Source organism: Monopterus albus, unplaced genomic scaffold (genome assembly GCF_001952655.1).
Source record: "Monopterus albus unplaced genomic scaffold, M_albus_1.0 scaffold51.1, whole genome shotgun sequence".
NCBI classification, from domain to species: Eukaryota; Metazoa; Chordata; class Actinopteri; order Synbranchiformes; family Synbranchidae; genus Monopterus; species Monopterus albus.
The window spans coordinates 830,260-832,854 of NW_018127931.1; the positions used below are offsets into that span (position 1 = coordinate 830,260).

A 2,595-nucleotide genomic window follows, 5' to 3' on the forward strand; every position below is an offset into this window, starting at 1 on the left:
ACCCTGAAGAGGGTATAGAGCTGGTCCAGTGTTCCACGGCCAGGACAAAAACCGCATTGTTCCTCCTGAATCCGAGGTTCGACTATCGGTCGAATTCTCCTCTCCAGTACCCTGGCATAGACTTTCCCGGGGAGGCTGAGGAGTGTGATCCCCCCTATAGTTGGAACACACCCTCCGGTCCCCCTTCGTGAAAAGAGGGACCACCACCCCGGTCTGCCAGTCCAGAGGCACTGTCCCCGACCGCCATGCGACGTTGCAGACGCGTGTCAACCAAGACAGCCCAACAACATCCAGAGACTTAAGGTACTCAGGGCGGATCTCATCCACCCCTGATGCCTTGCCACCGAGAAGCTTCTTGACTACCTCAGTGACTTCAGCTTGGGTGATGGACGAGTCCACCTCATCGGAAGCATACACCATTATTTTTTTCAGTAGAGAAAGAAAATAATCATACAGAGTCTGGCCTAAGACTTGTGATTTTTACCCACCAGGAAGAACAGTTCATAACACTAGGCATCAACTACATTTAATATGCATCTTTATATCAGAAACATGTATCATCTCCCAAACCTAAGGACTAAATCAGCTCCAGTTTACTGCATTGTCTCCATTAACAACAAAGGGCAACACACACAAAGCCTGAGTAGGTTTTCATGTGAACCAGAGATCAGAAGCTTCTGTGTTCCAATTTGTTCTCACTTACACAGACATGAGATGAAACTCTTGTGTAACAAGTCTTTCATCATAATAACAAACAGCACCTAATGGAGTCACTGTGTATTACCAACACCATAACACACCCTGCCACGTACTGTACACATACACAAACACAAAGGTAATTTGAAGAAATGAGTGGTTTTACCACACTATAGTGGCTTCATCATGTTCACGTCACTCCTGAGGAGGCCACACATCCCCTCACTTACCACGGCAGCATCACAGGAGCACTAGAGCCACCACAGGCCTCACTCACTTTTGTTTGTACACAGGACATCCCATTTAAAGATGCAGTCTTAAGGACTCCCTAGTGGGGTAGGAAGGGAATGATGCGTTCCCTTTCTTTTGAACATCTAGTTTCCATTGCTACATTGGTCATGTTTTCCAGTGTCACACAGCCCATACATACAGTAGTTTACAATGAGAATGATTAACTAGCCAGTTAAGTAATTATGTATTGATTTTTGGACAGGTATAATAGTTGGTAATCTGATCACAAAAAGTCAGTTTTAAAACTTTAAAACTTTGCTAATGCATTACATTATTACATAATTTATATTTATTAACAGATGAAACATTATAGATATTTTCAAACTGCATCATTTGAATCTTAGCTGAAAGAAAGGTGTTGTATCTGTCCTCACCTCCCTACAGTATTTACTTTTGCATCCTTCTGGTACTAATACATGGCTTTATTTTAGTCTTGTTGTCCTCTGTGTGTAATTAGAACAAGGCACCCTGCACACAAGATGTCTGCAGGCTCCAAATATAGATCAGTGAAACAAAACACATTTCATGCACTTCTGTTTGACACTACTACAACAAACCCAATGAAGCTGCATGTAAAATATATTGTGGTATATGGAAACCCTTTTACATGTGGACTGCTAGTCACATTACTGATTTTGACATATGAGGAGATGCATATTAAATTAACAAAGACAAACCAGAAGGACAAGACAGCATATAGACATACTGATGGTTAATCACACAATGTGTACATTTTGTTCTTTATCACTTTTTGTATATGGAAAACAGTCCACACATTAATCTCATTTGGATAATGACGCAAGTCTTAATTAGACACAGTAGAGTGCTGATTTTGTTAGAATCCCATCTTGTGAAATAATGTAGTGTATTTTTAGAGCTAGGTTGCAACACCAGCATGATACTTTTAAAATATTTGTGTCAGTATTCTACAGATGTCAGTGTACAGCAAAGGTAAACAGTGAAAACTAAAGCAACGTGACTCCGGGAGCTACTGTGCAGTTTGACTGATTATGTTCAGGAAAATTCTTGCTAATGTGTTTTGTATCTGCTGCTGGCCTTGCAGGCTCTGTGAGTCATGCATGCTGGACCCTGGATGTGGTTTCTGTTACCGTGAGAACAGCTCAGCACTCCTCACCTCCTCTTGCGTTCCAGTCAATAAGGCCTCCAATGAGCGTGCAGCATGGGGCAGGTAAGTCTCAGGATACCACACAAGTGTGTGTATGTGTTTAGAACAGAGGATCAGAATATATATTTAAAAAAAATTCCCCACTCACCCCCCACTTTGGGGCGGTCTTGTATGCCTTCCTTCAAGCTCGGGTCCTCTACCAGAGGCCTAGGAGATTGAGGGTCCTGCGCAGTATCTTAGCTGTTCCTAGGACTGCACTCTTCTGGACAGAGATCTCAGATGTTGTTCCTGGGATCTGTTGGAGCCACTCTCCCAGTTTGGGGGTCACAGCCCCCAATGTTCCTATTACCACAGGGACCACTTGTGCCTTCACCTTCCACATCTTTTCTAGCTCTTCTTTCAGCCCTTGGTATTTCTCAAGCTTCTCATGTTCCTTCTTCCTGATGTTGCTATCACTTGGGATTGCTACATCTATCACTACG

General features: G+C 43.0%; 1 protein-coding gene across 1 annotated transcript in view; it reads left to right on the plus strand.

Annotated features, from left to right (window-relative positions):
• Positions 1–2,595, plus strand: part of LOC109960998 (proton myo-inositol cotransporter-like) — a 142,426-nt gene that overhangs the window by 134,277 nt on the left and 5,554 nt on the right. Inside the window, exon 8 of the mRNA XM_020601523.1 lies at positions 2,051–2,176. Coding sequence (XP_020457179.1) covers positions 2,051–2,176 — 126 coding nt within the window. The remainder of the gene's footprint in view (positions 1–2,050; positions 2,177–2,595) is intronic.